The 21,669-nt window shown below is 38.4% G+C and overlaps 1 protein-coding gene across 5 annotated transcripts in view; it reads right to left on the minus strand.

The window, feature by feature from the left end:
• Positions 1-21,669, minus strand: part of TBC1D19 (TBC1 domain family member 19) — a 100,441-nt gene that overhangs the window by 49,955 nt on the left and 28,817 nt on the right. For all 5 annotated transcript variants that reach the window (XR_007773574.1, XR_007773573.1, XR_007773572.1 and 2 more), the window contains exons 5-11: positions 16,012-16,086; positions 14,631-14,694; positions 13,549-13,595; positions 11,748-11,858; positions 9,014-9,086; positions 8,093-8,131; positions 2,723-2,835 (exon numbers count right to left, since the gene is read on the minus strand). Coding sequence is in view for 2 of the 5 variants with exons in the window: in XM_050947769.1 (XP_050803726.1) it covers positions 2,723-2,835; positions 8,093-8,131; positions 9,014-9,086; positions 11,748-11,858; positions 13,549-13,595; positions 14,631-14,694; positions 16,012-16,086 (522 nt within the window). In the remaining 3 variants the exon portion in view is untranslated. The remainder of the gene's footprint in view (positions 1-2,722; positions 2,836-8,092; positions 8,132-9,013; positions 9,087-11,747; positions 11,859-13,548; positions 13,596-14,630; positions 14,695-16,011; positions 16,087-21,669) is intronic.

Here is a 21,669-nt window from a genome sequence, read left to right on the forward strand (position 1 = left end):
TTTGATCATTTCAGTCCCATCTCTGAATACCTCCACTGGCTCACTATCCACACTGCATCAAATTTAAGATTCTTAGTCTACACCTTTAAAGCTCTGCATAACTTTATGCCCCCCTACTTACCCTCCTTTCTCAAGGTTCTTATCACCCTCTTCATAAACCCTGCCACCCACAGCTCCACAAGCACTGCCACCCACATTCAGCCATTTGTTAACTTCTTGCATAATCATCACAGCGCCATCTCCCACTCACACCATATGTATGCATGCTATTACTTCCATTAGCTCTTCCATGAGGCTCCAACCCTCTCTACTTTTAAGTACCTCTTAAAGAGCAACTTCAATTGCACAGTGAATCAAATTATCTTGAATACCTATTGCCTATTGTTTCCTTTCCCCTAAAATTTGTCTACTAACATTTCTATCAATAGATTTTGAGTGCCTAAGGCAAGGGCCACCGCTTCCAGCATCCACCTTGCAGTTTCTGAATGTTACATAAAGAGATATTAATATTAATAATCAAATAAACTATGCCAAATTTTTGAGAAAAATACTATCGTGGCTTTAAAAAGTTGTAAGGACTGAAATAGTTGGTTATTTTATTTAAAGAGAAACATTTGATAAGTTTTTTTTAACTGGGTTGGAACTTCTTTTCTAAGGAGTCAGTTTTTAAAAAAGTGTGTCATGTCATACCTGAATGTAAAAATATGGAATATCTTATTGTTTCTTTTTAAAAAAAAAAAATGCCTTACCCTTCATTTATCAAAATAGAAGATTTGCTCTTTAATTTGTTTATTTTACTTTGCATATTAAGACAAACATACCTTTAAAATATGAATTGCTCTAGAGAATGTAGACAGATGTGCAATGAAGCCAACAAAATGAATTTTACATTTCTAATCTGGTTACCGTCATAAAGAGAGAAACCTCAGACTTCAGCTGTCAGAATAATTTAGAAGAGCTCCAATCTAGCATTAAGCATCACAAATATGTTGTATAATATTTTCATTATTACTTTAGGAGAGCTTTTTTATCTAAAGGGAATTTAATCTGTTATTCCTTGTAAACAAATGCCTAAACTATTCTTCATGAAGGTCTGAACGAAGTGTTTTTATCACTAGACCAAACATCTGTATTTGGATTTTAAAAAGTCCATGTGTCAAGACTGTTTTTCTTAGCATTAATGTTCCTAAGATTTGCTGCCAATGTAAAACTTACACTTCCTGAAAATATAAAAAGGTATACATTTCATTAAACAATGGCTAAGATGTCATAAATGAAGTAATTTTCTAATTGTCAGTTACCTATGGCCCTCAATTACAACCATATCACTGCATATCTTCAAAAGATACAAAAGTGCAATATTATATTATTAACAATTGTGAATGTCACCATAGGTATGCATGGTTCCTTTCCCAGTGAGTTTATAATATAAAGCTCCAATTCTGCAAAGACTTACACAGCATCTTAACTTGAAGTCAATAGCCCTACTGACTTCAATGGGACTAGTCATGCTGCATAAGGCTAAGAATGCGCATAAGTATTTCCTAGTACCAGGGCCTACACATTAAATAAGACAAATACAGGATGCTTTGGGAAATAAAGTTGGGCAAAGAGATGAGAGGACAGTACACATGTTGGTTCCTTAATTCATACATGTAAGGTGAATGCATAAACGTATATATTAATTTAGAATTACAGATACATAAATTTGTGTCATATTGTGTCTTACAAAGTGATTGCCACAAGACTAGTGTCCACACTACCAATCAAACGAGAGCATTAATAAAGATATTTTGGTAATTCATAAATAAAATTAAAACATCTATATTAATTTACAGTTAAGGTCACAAAGCCCTAGCCTAAATTTTGCAATCTTTGCTAATTATCAGTTAGGAAGTGTTTGTCTACATTGTGACTACTTAAAAACAAACATTCAAAATTCTTTTTGAACCTCAGCTCTGTATTTAAAACCTTATCTTTGCTTCACACCTGCAGTTTGCAAAACTCATGCAAGATCCCTAAAACTATTCTGTAATTCCTTCTCTCTTTATCAGCTAACTTCTCACCCCATGTCTTTTGTGCAGATTGAAAACACATATTCCATGCCCGATCCTACTATTTTGAGGAAAAGATTTCAACATCTTCACACTGGACACAGCCTATAAACATAAACATTCTAATATCAACCACATGGATTAAACCAGATTATGGACTAGAACTTCCAATTTCTATAATACGCCACCTACTTTGTCTAAATAGACTGATTCACCACTGTGCTTGGCTGGCTTCTTCTTCCCCACTAACCACAATTTTATAAAATGAGTAAGGAGAATTATATCATAGTTTTGTGGTTTACCCACGCACACACTCATCAAGGCCGATTTATTTACTTCACAATAATTCTGTCCTGATTGGTCACACAATGAGTTTTGGTGGAAGTGGGAAAACTTGTATCCATGCATGTAGGCTTTTGTTTTGCAGGCATGCTAAACCAACACACACACACACACACACACACACACACGTCAACAAACATAATTCTTATAAAATGGCAAATTAACCTTACAAGTCTAAACATCTGAAAAAATCAGTATGGTAGTTTTAAAATGTTTACTCCTGTGACAAAACAGTAAAATTGGCAAAACGTTACTAGCAAACATACACCTGGCTACTGAAAAAATAGATGTATTTTACTCTGATTTTAACCTGGTTTGCCCCTTACTTCAGGCTGATTAGAAATATTCAGAATGAGTGTCCACAGTTCAGCTCGGAGTGCTGTTGGGCATCCCTGACGGACATACTGTTGGGCTGCAGCACTATCTTGTTCTGTTAAAACTGCAAAATATGTATATGTCATGAATTTACATAACATACATAAAATCATACATTTCCAGAAATTGTCATGTCATTTTTAAAAGTTAATTACACACACTTATTTAAATACTGAAAGCAATGGAGGAAAGACAAGCACAACCCAGGCCAAGTCCCTGCATCAAACAGAAATATTCTACCAATTGAACTTCAAGTCTATCTCCATCCACAAATGTGTACTTCTTGTAATGCATACAGATATCAAAGGGACATTATATAAAATATCAAAATATATTTCAAACATTTACAATCACTGTATTTATCGTATATACTCGTTCATAAGCCGCATTTTTTTAGTAAAAAAAGGGAAGCACCAGAGAAGGGGGTTAGCTTATGAACAGGTATAGAGAGGGAGAGGCGGGACACAGCCCCTCCCCCCAACAGAGGTAGCAAGGAGGGGCAGCACAGCCAGCAGAGCCAGAAGTGAAGAGGCGAGGCCAGAGTCTCTCCATTTCTGGCCACACTGCTCTCCCTCCAGCCTCTGAAGCAGCTTCAGCTCCAGGGCTGGCAGGCTGCAGCCGTACCGCTCGGCCTCGGCCCCTAGAGCAAGCTGCGGCCGCGCCGCCTGGCCCGCCGGAGCACACTGAGGCTGTGCCACCCAATCTGGCCAGCTGGAGCAGGCTTCAGCTGCGCTGGCCAGCCTGCCGGAGCAGCTCAAGCTAGGCCAGAGACATCCTCCCCTAGCCTTTCCCAGATAAGGTGGATGGGATGGGGAGAGTGTGGGGGTTCTGAGCTAAGGGTGGTATCATGTTGGGGGTGATCACAGGGGTTACTCCTCTTACCCCCAGCTTCTCCCCCTCAAAAAATTTCCCCATCAGCGTAAGCAGCTGGTGCGCTGGGACACTTTGTTACTTAGGTTTACCTCCATGCCTGTGGACGCTCGAGGTAAACAAACCATCTTGGCCCACCAGCGACCTATCCTTATGGCCCTGGAGCCAACGTTTGCTGACCCCTGAATTATAGGGTCTGCTTATGAACGAGTTATAAACATTTTCCATTTTTACTTATGCATCTTGGGAGGCGGGGCGACGGCTTATAAATGAACCAGCTCGTGATCAAGTATATATGGTAGTTTGATATCAATTTATTTTAACCTTATTTCTTTCTCCTTGCACCAAGAATGCTAGTTCTTTATTATATGGCTGCTAATATTTGTTTGATGCAGTCTCTCTCATTTTATCTTGAAAAATACACACACAAATCAGGAGGACTTTGTAAGCAGGACTGTGCTTCTTATTCTGAATTTACACATAGGTGATTCCTGGCCCCATTGTAGTCATGGGGCCAGGATTTCACCCAGGGCTTATTATCCATTTCCTTCTCTTCACATGTCTTACCTTGCATCTTACTGGGCAATATTCAGCAGCTCAACCAATGGAGGGCTTCCACGTGAAGGGTGTGAAGTATCCTTTTCTATTCCTAAGTCTCAGTCAACAAGCTAATTAAGGAAGACCGATGCTGTGCATCTGCAATCCCCAACGCACCGCTCTAAAAACTGTCCCAAGAATGTAGTTCAGGGGTTCTCAAACTGGGGGCCTGGACCCCTCAGGGGGTCACAAGGTTATTATATGGGGGGTCGCAAGCTGTCAACCTCAACCCCAAGCCCCACTTTGCCTCCAGCATTTATAATAGTGTTAAATATATAAAAAGTGTTTTTACTTTATAAGGTGGGTCGTACTCAGAGGCTTGCTGCGTGGAAGAGGTCACCAGTAAAAATGTCTGAGAGCCACTGATGTAGTTCTAATATAAATAAAAGGACTAGCACTGTAGCCATTTGATTGGGATGGTGCTGTAATTTAGGCATGATGGCTTTACCATCCAGCATAAGTAGGAGCCTGAAGGGCAGTGTACATTCCCCTGATTTGCCCTAATGCAACAGTCAGCCAATGGGATGGTATCGCTAAGAGGAGGACTCTCATTGGGAGGACAACTGATATTAGCAAGCAGAGCTAAACAGAGGTCTTCCTGCTCAACCCTCTAACGTACAGTCAATTCTTTGTTCTTCATGCTTTCCTTTAGTTTGACAGAAGCTATTATTGTATTATTGTCAGTTTTTAGCAGAATGAGTTGCATTGATGTTGGCAGACAAACTTCAGGCTTTGCTGTGAATCTCACAGCCTTCAGCTTCAACACATTAACGTGCACACTTTGAACAGGTTATCACTCAGGCTTCCTAACTGTGCCTGGAGTCAGTTGTTAGCTATTCTGCATCTTATAAAGGTAATCCCTATAGAAGTTATGCGCATAGTTGGACCTCCAGTCTAGGAATGTTTTTAATTGGAGTAGTGGGAACTAAAGAGCATTTACATCAGATCATCAGGCTGAATGCCTTTTGGAAAGCATCACACATCCTGGAAAGTCATCAATAACCTCAAGAAGCAAATAAGCAATCATGCTGATGAACGGTTTGGTTGCTACACTGCTTTTGCGAGGACTTCTCAACTTTACTATTAGGTCTCTGATTAGATGACTAAACTGTAATATACTGTATTAATAGGCCAAAGTGTGCAAGCTTCTATGATAAATCATAAAAGCATATTCACTCTATCACAGAAGACAAGTCAACTGCCTCTTTAACTTCTTAGTCCGGACCACTGAGCATAGAATTACACAAATATTACTGCTGAGTTCTGCCACCAATATCACAACAAATTTGATAATAGTATGCAAAAATCATAGCTAAGTCAAAAGGTAGAGACTGGTACTGAAGTGGACCAGACCAACACAAACCTGAAACATCTTGATGGCTAGAAAAATGTGTATGTGGGAAACTTCCTTAATAATAAATGCTAAAATATCTCCAATAGATTGTGACTATAGTGGAATACAGGGGTTTCACACTGTATCCTTTGTACAGATGAATAAATAAGATGCAATTCTGGAGGGAGTTTCTTAGAAAAGTAATATATCTTCTTGCTTTACTAAATTTTACTGACTCTGAAGTTCACGATAGGTAGGTCAGTATTCCCATACATCCTGAGTGATATGATGGGAGAAATCTGGAAGAAGATTTGGATACTAAACCTAAAGGATATGCCTCCTTTCCTCCTCAGTGAAGAGACCCAGGATGCTGGAACAGCCCAAGACTCCGGAAGTCCCCACTGAAGACCTAGGGAAAACAACCGTGCTTCATGAACTCAATAGGTGAGGTGATGAGACAAGAGAGGAGAAAAGGATACAATTCAAAATCTTTGAATGAAGCTGAATAAGTCTAGTTCAGCTGCAGTCACCTCAGGAGTCAGAGAATCAGACCTACCAGACTTTCACATTCGCTGGCTGGCCTGTTTCCCAATCTTCTTCAAACTCTTGCTTAGATCAACAAGATATTTTAAGAAGAGGGCACATCATATGGCCAGCTGGTCTGAAGTGAACAAAGAGCCATCTGTTCCAGAAATGCTGGAAGTCTCTGTTTTATCAAATATTTTCTTGGCCTGTACAGTTCTATCACAGATGGTGCACTCATGGCTTTGCGTTTTTTATTTTCCACCTTTTTTGGCTTCCTAAATGCTTAGACAGAAAAGGAAAAATAAAATACTGCCACACTATATGCAAAAACTTAGGAAGAGAAGACAGCCTCAGCAGAGAGCAGAACAACATACATGACTGAGGTGTTTCCATCTTACTGCTTCTTGTAGAGGCAAGAAACAACCTTGCTAACAAATTGGGATGCGTTATGCTGGCTGTAGAAGAGAAAAATCCTCAGCACATCAGTACAACTGACGTGAAGGTAAGGACTATCCATCAACGGCAATCAAGTCCTAGATGGCGACAAAAAGCCTGATCCACTGGAGTCCATAAAAAGACTCCCATTGAATTCAATGAGATTTGAATCTGTGCCCAAATACATAGTGCAGTATTGGTGGCAAACAAGCCTTTTTTCAAGAAGCCTACTGTAATAAGCGAGAAAAAATATAAAAACAGAAACACAGAACTTGACAAGTATAGGCTGCATATAAAGCAGATCTGCCTAATTTTATCTCTCAGCTAGAGGCACAAGCCTTCTTCAGTCCTGCTGTATACTCCAAGGTTTTCTGGCCAACTGCCATATGTTGCTGAGCTTTTTTTTATTGTTTTCATAATAAAGAAGGCTTCACCTCCCACATAGCCGTCATCACAGTTGCTACTAGAAAGCAAGCAGGTCAGTGGCCCAGACTCTTCTTCACAGCTGATCAAGACTCTGTTTCATGGCTTCATGTCACTCTATGCCATATCCTGTAGAAACAAGGTGTAGAAGAAGAGTTGGGAGGTAGAGGCTGCTCTGAATGTTTAAGAGAGAGGAAGCCATGAATACACTGGCAAGATACAGAGTTGACTAAAAGTGGGGACAGGAATTCATTGAGTAAGTATAGGGAAAGGGAGGATGAGAGGGATGGTACCTCAGCTGGTTATACAAAAAGACAGAATGAGTGGGTAAGGAAAAGAGAGACGAAGGACCTCAGAAAAAGAGATGGGAGAGATGCCGCTGCCATCTTAGCCCCAGCAGCAGAAGGGGGAAGTGGACATGTTTCCTGAAAATGCTATAGCAGTGCACCAGACCTGCTGTCTGCCCCTTAAAGATGCTGGCTGGAGGAAATAATAATGAGCAGTTATCGTCTACCCCTAAGACAATAGTAAGAGACACTGTGTGTTTCTTCTCTAGCAAGGTTTGATCTAATGAAGGACTTTTTGATCTGTTTTAAAATCAAGGAGAACTTCTCATCCTACAGATACAAGAAGAAGCTATAACTCAGAAAGCAGTACATGTGTGGGGAAATGAGCGAAAATCATCCATAATGGCTTAGAGTTGCAGTAATTTATCAGGTTCTGCAATTATGAATAACCATAAAAAAGAATTAGGGTTATATTCTCATCTGATGCATGAGCATAAATCCCATTAACACTAATGAGAATTGTGTGTGCACAGATGGAAGAACAAGCTCTCTTGATTTTAAAATGAAATTCAGAAGTCGCATGGGTTAAGCTATTGCCATAAAGGTGTGTGTCTATGCTTGCTATTTTGCTTTTAGCGAACCAGCTGCAGAGTTATTTATCTGGCACCTAATGGTAGATGTAAAATGCTAGTTTTTCTACTTTTATATGAACATCTATGGCATTATCCACTGGGCTTTGTGTTACCATGGCTGAAATACTAAAATTCTCATGAATCAGTATTTGAAGAATACGGTTATTTAGGATATTCTTAATTCCTCACAGTTTATTACAACTGAAATCAAATCCTTACCTGTTTGCCCAACACGTACATGTTCATTTTCAAAGAGTTCTAAAAAAAATGAAGTATGAATAAAATGCAAAAATAAAGAAGAAAGAATTGACAAAAATACTTCAGCTATTAGTGTGGCAACATTTTGTATTTTTGACTAACAGAAGATTATTTTGATGCCTGCAAAACATACATATCTGCAGGTTAATATACATATTCAACTCCTTTTTTTACAGTTAATGTTACTATAATTAAAACAGCTTCAGCAGCAATATTCTCCTATAGTTTAGACTCAAGGATAGAAATACAAAAAAAATACACAACACCTTTAAACGGAACATTTTTCACTTGAAAAGTCTCTCTATACCCTATAGTTTTCCATTCTTTGAGACCCTAGAGATCTTTCTACAAAAATAATAGTGTGTATACAAGAAATAAAACACCATTATGTATTATTTAAACCACAGAGTATTAACAGACATTTTTTTCTGTAATATTTTCTAGAGCATGGACATCAAAAAGGTGCCTCTATATTTTCCCAATAATCCTGTGGCCTCACAGCTGCACAACTATGTTAGTCAAAGTAATTTTGATTTAAAACTTGTTGAGACTTTCAAAAAAAAAATAATAATTTCTGAGAGACAGGCCTGATCCTGAAAAGGGTTTAAACACCTGTCGCTCCATCTGAAATTAACAGGAATTGCAAGCACTCCACATCTTTCAAATCAAGCCCTTCACATTTGCAATATTATCCATTATCAGTTCAAATATGTTCCACTTTATTTATATGAGAATCATTCGAGGTACAGCTGTAGGACAAATTCTTATGAATATTATGGAAAAATTATATGAGTTTATTTCCAATTACACAGTATTCCATGAAAACATATACTTTAATCATTACTGTTCTAATTAAACTATTAAAGCACAGCACACACTAACCTGGAGGCACTTGTGTAGAATCATCAATACCCAGCTGTCCTGTATTCAAGCCTAGCTCACTGAAATAGTCTTTCTGAAAAAAAAAATACAAATAGGGAATTAAAAGCACATTATTAAAAGCTAGCAGAAAGAGATTCTTTCTTTAAAAGTTAGGTTTTATTAACAAGCCTTGAATTAAATGTGTCTTTATATCTTAAAACTTTATTCACATACAAATTATTTTAAAAGAGAAAGAAAAATCTTGTACTGATTCTTAGTCTTAGTCTTATTCTAAGACAGAAAAACAGTTTGACTTACAGGCACTGATTCTCACCTACATGTGAGCTTAACTTGGACAAAACAGACAGAAGCTGCAGGGAGCCAATTATGACTCCTTGATTCACTGGTGCACTGCTCTGGGACTCGAAAACCTTGTATGTGTGTGAAGAATCAGGTGCAGCACAGAACTGACCAACCACATCCCCTTTCTTCCCTGTCTGGCCTACATCCTGTCCCCAGAATGCACCTGACACACGCTATCCTTCCTAGGGTTGCCAGGCATCCAGTTTTCAGTTGGGACGCCCGGCATAAAAAGACCCTGGCGGTTCGGGTCAGCACTGTTAAAAGTCCAGTCAGCCGTGCAGCAGGGTTAAGGCAGGCTCTGTGTAGCTCCCGGAAGCAATTGGCATGTCCCTGCAGCCCCCTAGGCACAGGGGCGGCCAGGGAGGCTCTGTGCACAGTCCCCGCCCTGAGCACCAGCTCTGCAGCTCCCACTGGCCGGGAGCCACTTGAGGTAAGCACCCCCGAGCCCTCTCCCACACCCCAACCCCTTGCATCAGCCCTGATTCCCCCTCCTGGAGTCCACACCACACATCCCCTCCCACTCCCCAAACCTCATCCCAGCCCCGAGCCCCCTTCTGCACCCAAACTCCCTCCCAGATCTCGTACCCTGCACCCGCTCCTGCACTCCAAATCCTGAAGCCCCAGCCCAAAGCCCCCTCCTGTACCCCAAGCCCCTCATCTCCAGCCCCATACCAGAGCCTGCACTCCCAGGCGGAGCCTGCCTTTCCTCCCACACCCCAAACCCCTGTCCCAGCCTAGTGAAAATGAGCAAGTGACCAAGGGTGAGCGACGGAGGGAGGGGAGTTGGAGTGAGTGGAGAGCAGGGCCTTGGATAAGGGGCTGGGTAGGGTGGGGCCTCAGAGAAGGGGCTGGACATGGGTGTTTGGTTTTCTGCAATCAGAAAGTTGGCAACCCTAATCCTTCCCCATGGGGATGGAGGGAAGAAACAGGGAATTAGGGCCAGCTCTAGGCACTAGCATTCCAAGCATGTGCTTGGGGCAGCACTTTTCAAGGGGAGGCATTCCGGCCCTCTAGGAGCAGCACCCCGGTTTTTGCTTTGGCGGTGGCACTCTGGTTTGTTTGGGGTTTTTTGCTTTGGCAGTGGCACTCCGCCCCCCCTCCTTTTTTTTTTCTCTTCGGGTGGCAAAAAACCTGGAGCCAGCCCTTCAGGGAATGGCCTGTATAGTTGGTGTCAGAGCCACTTCCACTAGCTGAATGCTAGCAGAGAGTTCTCCTGCACAAACTGACTATGTCTGGTCACAGTAACACAGGCACCAACTCTGTGGGTGCTGCAGGGCTGGAGCACCTACGGGGAAAAATTAGCGGCTTAATCCTCAGCTGGTAACCATTAAAGCACAACTAAATATAACAACTTTATACTAAATTTGTGGCTTCTTTTTGCTAAGCAGGAGACTCACTACACCTATACACATTTATTAAAGCAATTGATTTAAGCAGTTTAACTTTTTACTAGATTATTAATTTTTTATTTGTGTCTTGTATCAAGCTCTATAGGACTGGAAATTCAAATCAATTAAAAATATACAGAAGCAGCATTTTCGTTTCTTTTATTAAATAAAACTATCTGAAATGTGCTGGATACATAAACTTTTTTCTCATCAAAAGATGTTTTGCATTTCAAACAAACATACATTTATTAAACAAAAAGAAGCAATAATTTTATTGGAATTGAACTAATTGTTGTTCCTGGTCAGCAGGTCCTTCAAGATTTTAGAATTAGAAGATCTCATCCTCCTCTCACACATGCACTATTTAATATTATTTGTGTATTTAAATTAAATTATTTTGATAGATATAAGTAATTTAGGCCTTAACATAGATTGTCAATTGAAAATTAAATTTTAAATAGGCTTTTTTAAATTAACCTATATTTAAATTTAGATTTAAATTAAAAAATCTGATTTTTTTTAATTTAAAAAAGAAGATCACTGATTTTTGGCCACCTGGTGTGGAACTCATTGCCACAAGGTGTAACTGAGGGTAAGAGTGTAGAGAGGATCAGAAAAGGAGTAGTCATTTAATAGATAATATAAACATTCAGTTACATTAGATAGGAAAATTATATAAAGAAAATATACTGCCGTGTTTCAAGGTGCAAATCAACCACTAACTAACTGGGGTAGGAGGAAATATCCCTTTTTCAGTTCTGTATTTCTTTTTCATTAAGAAGTTCTTTTAATAAATCTTTTCCACATTACATTTTACTGACCTATGGTACATCCTTATTCACTTCTTTTAAAAACAAACCTATTAACTAATTAAGATTCCTTTTTATTGTCTAGTATATTATAGATTAGTCAGCCAAAATAATTCTCAGAGAAACTTTTTTTTTTTCTCCTCCAAACAGAGACTTTTTTTAATAGACCATAAGAACAAATACAACTATATTTACCAGTTCAGGGATGTCTTTAACTTTTAGAGGAACCTGAATTAGACCCAGATGATTTCTGAAACTAGGCTGATCACCATTTTCATAATTTGGGTTGCGAAGATTCATCAGTACCTTTTAAAAAAAGAATACAATCTGTCATTCTCTGGGTATATACACCTAAACTTACAACATGAGATTGTGGCACCAACAGTATCAGTGTCACAAATTGTGCTTAGACACAAACTTAGTGCTATTTCCTGCAGCACTGCAACTCCCAGGTGAAGGCCTACATTTTTGGGCAGCCAACTTCAAAATCCATAAAGGGGTCTGATTTTGAGAAAGTGCTTAATTCCCACTCTGAAAATCAAAATTGAGGCACTGAAAAATCATGCTACATCTCACACCACTGCAAAAGACATTCCTTTAAATTTACATTAAATCATTTTAAATACTACATTTGCTGATTATGATTCATATTGCTATGTTTGCATTTTAAATTTAATTTTGTAAATTAACAGACTCTCTTATTTCTTGCTCCCTACCTACATTATCTAAGGTTCTAGACAAAGTTGTTTCATCAACCGCTGACAGAGTATTATACAGATATTAATTTTTTTTATTGTATTTTCGTAAGCAATAGCATTCTACATATTGTCATTATGAACAAGTCACCAGCGATCTCTATTGTGCAACAGACTCTGGACATAATTTTAATTACAGCCTTCAGTATTATGAATTATGAAAAAAAACAAGTAAAACTGAGCAATTCTGGCCTTCGCAGTGAGCTAGTTTTATTTTTCAACTTTTTGCTTTGGTCACAGACAAAAGCCTCAAGTTTTTCCAGCTATCAGGAGACTCCTCATCTTCCATCTTTGGTTCAGTATTGCTTTCAGTTTTATAAATGAGTTGAATAATCTGTGTAGATAGTCCAAAAATTCATCTTCACATGACACTATTATTTACCACAGTGAACCTACTTCAAATAATATTACACCCCAATCTGCAACTGGAAATTAGTAACAAAGCAATGTAACTGTTCATGTTAATAAAGCAAGCAGGAGTCAGTCCCACAGGATTCTTTGTGTAACGTTTCAGAGAATTTGAGGCTTTCCATTATAGGCACAATTAAAAGAATTTTTTTTCAAAGGATGAACCAGCAATCTCTCCTCCACAATAAGTGCAATTCAGCATGATTCCCCATCCATGCATCCATAAGGCTAGGTTGTCAAAGCAACAGACACTGTGTTCACATTCGAAAGGCCACTTCACAATAGAAAAGGGTTAGAAATTGATTTATTTTAGTACAAGCTTAAATTCTCAGGCAAAGAGCACTAAAGTAATATACACCCTATTTCAGGGTCACCTGAATCTATCTGATGTGCATGACTTCCTATTGCCTCAAAGTCTTGATTAGTAAGCCAAGTTAAACATTTTGAGCTAACGTTTTTCTACATAAGAAACTCCTTTGCTTAACAGGAATTGAAACAGTTTCAAGTTTTAAGAAAGTTTTCAATGACCAGTATGAGGTTAAATGTAATTCACTGGCAGTTAAAAGTTAATCTTATCAACCTATTAGATATGATAATTTCGTATAGAGTTAGAAAAAGATATATATGTACCATCAATTCTTTAAAGCAGCTTTGTAACAGATTATTTAATGGACAATGATTTGTGTGTTGATTCAGTTTACCTTATTTAGAAGAAAATTAATTTCTATTTCCTATCCATCTGTTGAAGACTTACAATGCACAGGTCCCACTTTAAATAGCTAACTATAAAGGATGTAACTCAATGACTGGTTGGTTACTTCACTAATGCTTACCTCAAGAAAATCTTTAGGTGCATAAACAGGTCGGAAGAGAGTTAGATCTGAAATTAACAGGATTTAAAGAATGCTTTATTTAAATTAAAATTTTATAAAGATTGGCAATACATATGAAGTTTTTTCCAATTCTGACACAATGTAACTGTCCCTATAATACATCATGACAATGAGATTTTATGAACAGTTATATTTAAAAAGTTCACATCAGCATATAAAAGAATCACTAGTTGATACCTGATGATGGTTGCTGTGCATGACATTTCATAAAATTGCTATTTAATGATCACTGAATTACAAAAAGACAAACTGGTGCAATATAAAACACATCCCTGTTATTCAGCCAACTCTACAATAAAATTAAAGCACAAAGGATATACTTTGAATGTTCTTAAATTATAGAAGCATAATCAGCTTCAAAGCCAATGTGAAGTAAAAATACACCATCACTTTATTTTCTTCTCCCCCCGGGCAGTACATCTATACATTAACGTGTCATGAAACTGCAGTTCAGACCATGAAAATTTTCAAGTCATTATCCAGTTTCATTCACAGTGAAAGACAATACATGTATTTGGGGTTTGCTAGCTTGCTTCAAGCCCTGGTTGATCCGAACAAGATCATTAGCTATGAAACTGTACAGAAAGTAATTCCTATATATTGATTAGCTGTTTCACTTTTAGCTGTTGAAAAAATACATTATGTGAGTAAGAGAAAATTGTTAAGAATTAAATGACACAAAAAGTAAGCAATATAATTTTTTTCTTTCAGTTAGTGTACTGCTCCCATTACTACTACTAACTTAAGCTACCTGTCCAAATTCTCTAGGTATCAGTATGTAAGAGAATTTATCTACAGACTGCAGGTGTAGATTCAAAAATCCAAACAGTAACTCTTCAAATAAATAAATACAGTGAATAGGTATTTGTGAGCTACCAAGCACTGCAAACTAGGGAAAAAATAAAAAACAGGAACTAGTTGCCTTTACAATGGATACTATTTTAATCCCTGACTGATAAATAAGCAGATAAATATGCATTTGCTTTGCTACTACATAAAAAGACACATTTTATTCAGAATACCTGGCTCATCAGTTCCCATTTCATTCCATTTATTAAGAAGTTCTTTTTGCTCTCCTATAGGTCTCTGTAAGTCATAAGAAAAGAAATTATCTTTTTAAATTAACCAGCTAAAAATCTAAAATACATTAATCTCCAGTAAAGATGAAAATTAGTCTTTTAAAAAATAGCATGCACTAGACTTTATAAGTTAGCATTAGCCTTAGGCCATATTCTCTCTACTGTACCAAATCCAAGTAAGGATTGGAATCTCCCTCCTCATGCCATGGGGTAGTTCTGAAAACACTGTATCTGCTATTGAACCCTTTGCTGTGTTTGGTTGGCAGTTCCATGTATCTGAGGATTCACCCTGCACCACCCATGTGCTGCCACCAAATTCCCTCTTCACGGTGCCAGAAACCCTGAGGAGTATAGCTCAGTTGCACAAAAGGAGTGTAGATCCTCTGCATTTCTTTCTCTGTTCCTCCCCACAGCTTTGTCCTCTGCCTTGTACAATAAACCACAGCAGTTCTGCCAGCTACCAGGCTTTAGGGGAGAGGGACAGAGAAGATTTGCCCTATAATACATACTTGCCAATTCTGCTCTGTTTATTAATTTACAGAGATTTGAAACATAAAGATGTCAGTGATGAATGGATGACAAAGGGAAGTGATGATAGTGGAATTCTGAGCCTTTCACTCCAAGGTCACAAGTTGAACTCCGGTCCCAATCAGCAAAGAAAGAATGCCAATGTAGTTATTGATTGTTCAGTGTCTGATGTGAAGTTAGTCAGTGGTCTCAATCCTGTCTGTGTGTACTATTGTCCACATCGTACAAAAAAAACAAACAAACCATCAATTGGCTCCCCAATACAGAGGGGTAGCCGTGTTAGTCTGGATCTGTAAAAGCAGCAAAGAGTCCTGTGGCACCTTATAGACTAACAGACGTTTTGGAGCATGAGCTTTCGTGGGTGAATACCCACTTCGTCGGATGCAACGACAAAGTGGGTATTCACCCACTAAAGTTCATGCTCCAAAACGTCTGTTAGTCTATAAGGTGCCACAGGACTCTTTGCTGCTTCCCAATACAGTATTCCCAGCAGAGGCCAACAATTGCAACAGCAAGAGAAAGACTCACCAATACCCTTCATTCCCAAGGTGGTCCTTCCAGAGTACAATAGAAGCACACTGGTGGGAATACTCTCACACTCCCACTATCTCTGCTATCTGTTTGTCCCAGAAGACTTTAGGCCTTAATCCTGCAATTCCTGACATCAATGGAACTACTTATGTATAAAGTTTGCGTAAGATAAGTTTTCATTGTATCAGGACCACAGTTTCCAAAGATGTGAAGGTGGCACAAGCTCTACATTCACTTTAAAAAGGTAAGTTAATAAACACATTACCTTTCGTGCTAATGGGATACTGAGTTCTGTGCACATGCTATTTAGACTCTTCAGAATTCGCTTCTCCCAGCTTCCCTGTAACACAAACATTTTAATCAAAGTAAAACTTCCTTCCTCCCACCCATATTTATAAGCATACTACAGCCTAGTCAATGAATAACTTCAAAAGAAAAGATGACTAGTGTCACTGACATCTGCCAAAAGTTTACATGATTATTTAAAAATGTGAACAAAGGAATGATTTGTTCATTATACAATAAAAAACTTCTTTATACGACAAAAGTAACAAACCACCAGCAAAATAAGGTTGCTCACCATACTGTATGTTCTCCAAAATGCCTCTGCTTTACAGGTACTCATTCAGGGAAGGAAGATTAGTGCTCAAGCTACCTTTCATATTGGTAGCCATGAATTTTACATTTTTACCACAATACTGGAGAAGCATGCTCAGGGAGGTGAACTGTGTAAAAATAATGCCCCGTCCACCCTTTAAGACATGGAGAGAAAGTAAGTAAATATCTTCTCTAAAGATATTGCACTAGCTACCCATTTTTAGAGAGACTAAACAGTTCCAGGGATTTGGAATTATTGTAAGGCATAGATAGGTTTGGCAGAATTTGATTTTTTTTTAAATATAATTTCAGCAGATTATGTTATGTTTATTCTTAAGTATTTTTTAAGATGTTTTATCTATTTAAATTTTCACAATTGTGGGAAATTATCCAGGGGTCAAACAATAATTCCTTAATGACAGTAGATGCTGAGATTCAAAAAGTTAAAACTTTATAACCATTAAAATATAAATTGTCAACATCACATACCAAAATAAACACCCTTAAATCAAACTCTAACAAGTTCTCTAGCAGCATTTTTCTTACTTTGCACATCAGTAAATTTCGATTATCGATGGAAATATTTTTTAATCCATGTGTGTGTGAACAGTGAAATCAGTTTATCAACATTTACCAAAAAAAATCCAGTCTTTCCTATGCATAGATAACAGTTCTCAAATGAGAGATTAAAAATAAAAGCAGGCAATACCTTAATAACAGAGGGAACAAAAAAAAAAACAACGCTTTCGGAGGAATCAGATTCCTATCAAAAATGTGGCATATTTTCAAATTTTCCATACAAGACCAGATCCTCAATTGGTGTAGAACGGCATACTTCCACTGAAATCAATAGATCAGTGCTCATTTATATCAGCTGAGGATCTAGACAATAAGGTTCAGTAATACTGCGACAACACTGAATTTATTTATATTTTATTTATATCAGTTTATTAGCAAATTAGTTGTTTTCTTTCTTGTTTGCCCCCTACTGTATTTCAAATGTTTAAATAGTTTTATCTTGATAATGTTATAGCGATACTGTATATGAGAAATTTCACTGAGGATATACCCAAATTAGGGATTTTAACAATCTCTGTATTCTCCTGGAAGCTGATTCAAACCCTATTCTAGTAAATGGAAAGATTCCCATTAATTTCACTGGGGTCTGATTTCCATTTTGAATAATATATTTAATTATTTTTTATTATTTGTATTTTGCAGCATCCATAACATTTCTAGCTTTTGTCCTCACACATGAAAACAAAGGCCCTGCTTTCCATTTAAAATGACAAGCAACACATGAAGGATGGGGGGAAATGGATAAAACATACATACATAAAATCAAAGTTTTATTTTGTTTTTGTTTTTTAAATCCATAGTCTAGTGATAACAGTATATGTGTACAAGAAATTAACCAGCTATGTAAATGAACACCAATAAACCCCTCCAAATTAAACACTAGAAAACAATGTTTTTAAACAGTAAAATACCTCAATCCCAAAACAGACTAAATTCATAGGCTTTGAGGACAGAAAAAGCCATTATGATAATCTAGTCTGACCTCAGGAATAACACAGGACTTAGAACCTCACCCAGTAACTAGTGCAGGGATCGACAATGTTTGGCACCTGGCCTGCCAAGTTTGTTTACCTGCTGCATCTTCGGGTTTGGCCAAACGCGGTTCCCACTGGCCGCGGTTCGCCACTCAGGCCAATGGCGGCTGCAGGAAGCGGTGCGGGACGAGGGATGTTGCTGATCCCCAAACTCGTGCATCAAGCCCATATCTTTTGCTGTTGTTCCCAATAATTAATTACCAGCACTATTAACAATTCTCACTTTATTTCTAGTCTAAATTTGTTTAGACTCAGCTTCTAACCACTGGAATTCATTATGACTTTTTCTGCTATCTTAAAGAGATATCTACTATCAGAAATCTTTTCCCTGGGTGGGTACTTATAGACCATGATTGAGCCACCTTTTAACATTCTCTTGGATAAACTACATAGACTGAGTTTCTTAAGTCTCTCACTCTAACACGTTTTCCCAAACTGAAGTCATACTTGTAACTCTTTTATGAATGATTCCCAATTTGTCAACTAGACAACTAGACTTCTTGAAGTGTGGATACCAGAACCGGAAAATGTATTCCAGTAATGATGTCATTAAAGTCAACTGCAGAGGTAATACTACTTCCCTCTAAACTGCAGAACTGCACTGGGAATTCATGCTCAAGTATATATCTACCACAACTCCTATGTCCATTTCAGCATCCGTGCATGCATTCCAAGATACACTTACAAGATGGAATGCATGGTGACATACATTCTTTGTTACTAGATGTAAGGTCTTGAGTTTTGTTGCATTTCTTACTGAAAACCTGAAATTCACATCTATGCAAGCCTACGTGTTACTTAAGGACACAGACACTCTCACATGCAGCAAAGGCTGTCCTTACACAATGCCTTCAAGTTTCTCTCCTCTAGGAATCTGAATCTGCTAGGTGCTGTTGTAACTTTGACCTTTCATCTTGGCCAACACCATAGATTGAACAAGGACCTCCAGAGCTAAAAAGCATGAGTCTACAGCTTGAGCCAAAGAGTTAAACTGCGTAGCTGGGGGCTACACAGACCCACATTGTCTGTTCATCACTACATTCACTAACCGGTGGGACTTTCTACTGTTGGAATGATGGGAGTTGGTTGCTAAGGCATATAGCTTATCAGATTGAGCCTTAACAATGGCAGAAATTCACGGGCAGTTGGAGAGAAAAGAAGAGATGGCTTCTCTTAGCTCTTATTTTCTCACCATTAGTTTCTTTCTCAGGCCGGTATGCAGAAGAAGGGTCTGGTTGTACTAACATATAAATCAATATCAATATCATTTCTACTTCTGAAGAAGGTCTCAAAACCATTGATGATACTGCATCAACAAAGCTGAAATGAAGAACAGCTATCTGTGACAATGCAGCCATTATAACTAGAATGCTTAGAATCCTAAGTAAACTTTTCTGGCTCAAAACACACTGCACCAAGATCATCAGAACCACCCATCCTGTCTTTTGGAATAGATTCCTCAAAACCCACATGCCATGCAGGTTATCTCCTACACCCACAGGTAGTTTGGCTCATCGGATATGTTGTCTGTAAAAGGCTCAGGAACGTTCCAAAGTAAGGGGGAGGAAGACAGAGTAGAAAGACAACAAGGAGCCCAGTGGCACCTTGAAGAATAACTGATTTATTTGTGCATAAGCTTTTGTGGGTAAAAAAACCCACTTCCTCAGATGCAAACAAGAAAGAAAACTGATCACCTTTTCTGTACACATTACTGTTTCCAAGAGGCTCCACTGTGTTTGACCAGTGTATTGGCACCAGAGTAGAAATATAGTGATGCTCCACAGCTCTCTTCAGTGTCTCAGTGCTACACTTCAGCTCTGCCATTTCAATTCTTCAGCATATTCAAAGAAGTAATTTAAATTAGTCGATCAAGCTGAAACTGAGAACTTTTAAATGGTTTCAGAGAATAGTCACCCCGCAAAAATGAAAATTTCACTCCTTGGAAGCCCTTCTGTACTCATTAGAGACCTATCACATATACTTTGTTTCAGACCTACAGAAAGTATTAAGGATATCAAGAGCAGCGAAAAAGTGCTCTTCTTAGCTCAATGAATTATCCTTAAATAGATTTTTTAGCTAATTAAGTCAGGATCTTCCCCCAGGCAGAAGAGAACAGCAATCATGTTTGTTGTTTATAGACACCACTGGATATATCACAACTCTGCTTAAAGCTGCTTCGACTGAGCTCTTGACATTTTCTTGTCTCCAACTACACACTTAGAATAAAAGACAGGAACATTAAAAGTAAATCTCTCAGACAGAAAAAAGATCAGGAGGAGAAAAAAAACCCTCTTTTGTGAACATTTTGTCATAACAAAGGGTATGTTTTCACTGCAGAGTTACCCAGATGTTCAGCATCGGAGTTAGCCTAGCTCAGGTGCAAGGAGCCACACTGAAAAGCCAAACTCAAGTTACTGTGTTCTCACTGATGCCACACGCACCCAGATTAGATGGTGTTCCTAAGACTTCTGGGGCATATCCCAAGGTTCTTAGTGCTACCATAAGCTGAACTGCTGTATGGTTCTTTCCCAGTGAATTGTGGGAGAACCAGTCTGTCCTTCTGGGCACTGGGACATTGTGGGAAGGCACTGGAGGGCCTACCAGCTCTCAAGTGGTTTATCCTACAACCTCATTGCAGCCTGAGTGAAAGCAGCATGTGAGCTCTAGCTCAGCGGCTCTCAGTCTTTTCCAGACAACTGTACCCCTTTCAGGAGCCTGATTTGTCTTGCATACACCAAGTTTCACCTCACTTAAAAAATACTTGCTTATAAAATCAGACATAAAAATACAAAGAAGTGTCACAGCTCACTATTACTGAAAAATTGCTTACTTTCTCATTTTTACCATATAATTACAAAATAAAGCCATTGGAATATAAATATTGTACTTACATTTCAGTGTATAGTATACAGAGCAGTATAAACAAGTCACTGTCTATATGAAATTTTAATTTGTGCTGACTTCACTAGTTCTTTTTATGTAGCCTGTTGTAAGACTAGGCAAATATCTAGATGAGCTGATGTACCCCTGGAAGACATCTGTGTACCCCTGCTTGAGAACCACTGCTCTAGCCTATACCCTTAGCTGAACCAGCTAACCCACTTTAAAGCACCACCAAACTTGGATTGGTGTGTTTTGTGTGTGGATTGGAGCCAGGTTAGGGACAACACCCAAGTGCGTGCCTCAGTTAGATGTGAATTGAAGATTTACTCAAAGACATCCACCAGTTAGGGCAAGCGATGGGCAAGACTCTCGCATTGTCAAAGCTGCAAGTTCTGGAGCCATCCGCAGTGATTAGAAATAGAACGCAAAATACTTTACCCCACTAAAAAAATCTCTTTCAAAGCAGCAGATAGGGCTTCAAAAATCATTTTGTTGAAGGGCAGCAAGAATCTCAGATGAGTTCCATCAATCTTTCAAAAAATTTAGTTTTAATTTAAAAAAAATTCTAGTAATTATGACTGCAAAGATAATCTTTAAAATGTGAACTGAATGTAAACCAATGTAGTGCTGTCTTCCTCAGGATGCAGACAACTCTCAGTGGCTCTGCTGCAACTCAAACTCCCTGTACATGTTATTTTCATAATTGCCCATTAGTAGGAAGCATCCAGTACTGGCCACGGTAGGAGACTGAATATTTGACTAGATGGAACACTGGTCTGAGCCTATATGGCAACTCCTATATTTCTTTCACTCTATTGATGAGAGAAAAT

The sequence above is a fragment of the Gopherus flavomarginatus genome, chromosome 3, assembly GCF_025201925.1.
Source record: "Gopherus flavomarginatus isolate rGopFla2 chromosome 3, rGopFla2.mat.asm, whole genome shotgun sequence".
Lineage (NCBI taxonomy): Eukaryota > Metazoa > Chordata > Testudines > Testudinidae > Gopherus > Gopherus flavomarginatus.